Genomic DNA, 1,397 nt, shown 5'->3' on the forward strand with positions numbered 1-1,397 from the left:
TGGGTCAAGCGACCACTCTTCAGAGCATCCCTTACAGAGTACTGCTGTCCACTCTTGCGATCCTGCAGGATTGTTATGTCCCCCTCTGGGCCAGTTGAAGTGATCTCCTCCCAGTCGCACTCTAACTCCGACAGGCGAATATAGTGGTTGCGATCAATTAGCCCCTGTAAGTAGGCATCATATGGAGACAGGTCTTTACCGGTTTCTGGATCCATAATGGTGATCTTTGTGGAAAGATTTGTTTCTCTGGTGTGAGTTTCTGCATGGTCCTCTTTTGTAATGTTATTTTGTAGCTCGATAAGGAGTGCCTCTCTCTGGTGTATTTTGTCTTTTTCATTCAGGATCTCCCTCTCCAGCCGTTCTATTTCAGAGGAGGTCCTCAGGCTCCTTTGCCGAGCCATCTGGTTTCGTTCACTCATCAGCTTGGACTGCTGCTGGAAGGTGACGCTGATGGTCTGTCTTTGAGACTCGAGTGTTTTAAGTTGTCTGAGGAAATCCTCCTTCTCCCTCTGCAGAGCATCTCTGCTCATGATGAGAGCCCTCCCCTCTTGTGAGGTCGCAGTCTTCGATGTCTGCAGATGGACAATTTTGATGTTGATGTTGTGAATGTTATCTTCCAGGTCCCGCCGGAGGTTTCTCTCCTGTGCCAATAGCTCTCGCAGGTGTTCCCTCTCAGCCTCCACTGCTGGATCCTTCTCTACACGAACCACTTCTCTGTGAACAACCTTCTCAATCGACTTCTCCTTTTGCACAATTTCCAGTTTGAGCTTCAAGTTGCGGATTTCTCTATCTAGTCGACTGATATTTGTACTCTCAGTGTTCAAGTCAGCCTGAATACTCTCCATTAGTTTTTCCAGCTTTGGATCCCTCTCCACTTTCAGGACCTCCTCGACAACAACCTTTTCCTCAAAGCGTGGTGGAGAACTTTCCAGTTCAAGAATGCGAGCTTTGATCTGCCTTAGCTCTGACTCTACTTGGATCTTCTTCTGACGATCATCCATCTGGGCCAGGATATTCTGTTTCTCCGTAATCATGGCTCTGAGCTGTCTGACCTCTAACTCAAGCTTCCTGCGACCTTTCATTTCCTCATCCAGGGTCTTGTTCAACTTCTCGTGCTCCAGGATCAGCGTGGGGTCTTTCTGAAGACGAACTACTTCTTGCATTACTACCTTCTCCTCTGGCTTCTGTCTTTCCAGGAGAATGTATTGGTGCTGGAGGTCAAAAAGACACTCCTCCAAACTGCGACGCTGCTGAATCTCTTCTCTTACATTCCTTCGAAGTCTGTCAGCCTCTTTCTCAAGGAGAGGGTCATTCTCATATTTGATGACCTCTTTATTCACCAGCTTAGTCTCCACTTTGGATTTCTCAGCTTTCAAATCATCTCTCTCTTTATTTAG

At 47.2% G+C, this 1,397-nt stretch overlaps 1 protein-coding gene across 1 annotated transcript in view; it reads right to left on the reverse strand.

Annotated features, from left to right (window-relative positions):
- Positions 1–1,397, reverse strand: part of LOC109974660 (envoplakin-like) — a 15,478-nt gene that overhangs the window by 1,016 nt on the left and 13,065 nt on the right. Inside the window, exon 23 of the mRNA XM_020624979.1 lies at positions 4–1,397. This exon is cut by the window's right edge and continues 9 nt beyond it. Within this exon, the coding sequence (XP_020480635.1) occupies positions 4–1,397 (1,394 nt within the window). The remainder of the gene's footprint in view (positions 1–3) is intronic.

The sequence above is a fragment of the Monopterus albus genome, unplaced genomic scaffold, assembly GCF_001952655.1.
Source record: "Monopterus albus unplaced genomic scaffold, M_albus_1.0 scaffold342.1, whole genome shotgun sequence".
NCBI lineage: Eukaryota > Metazoa > Chordata > Actinopteri > Synbranchiformes > Synbranchidae > Monopterus > Monopterus albus.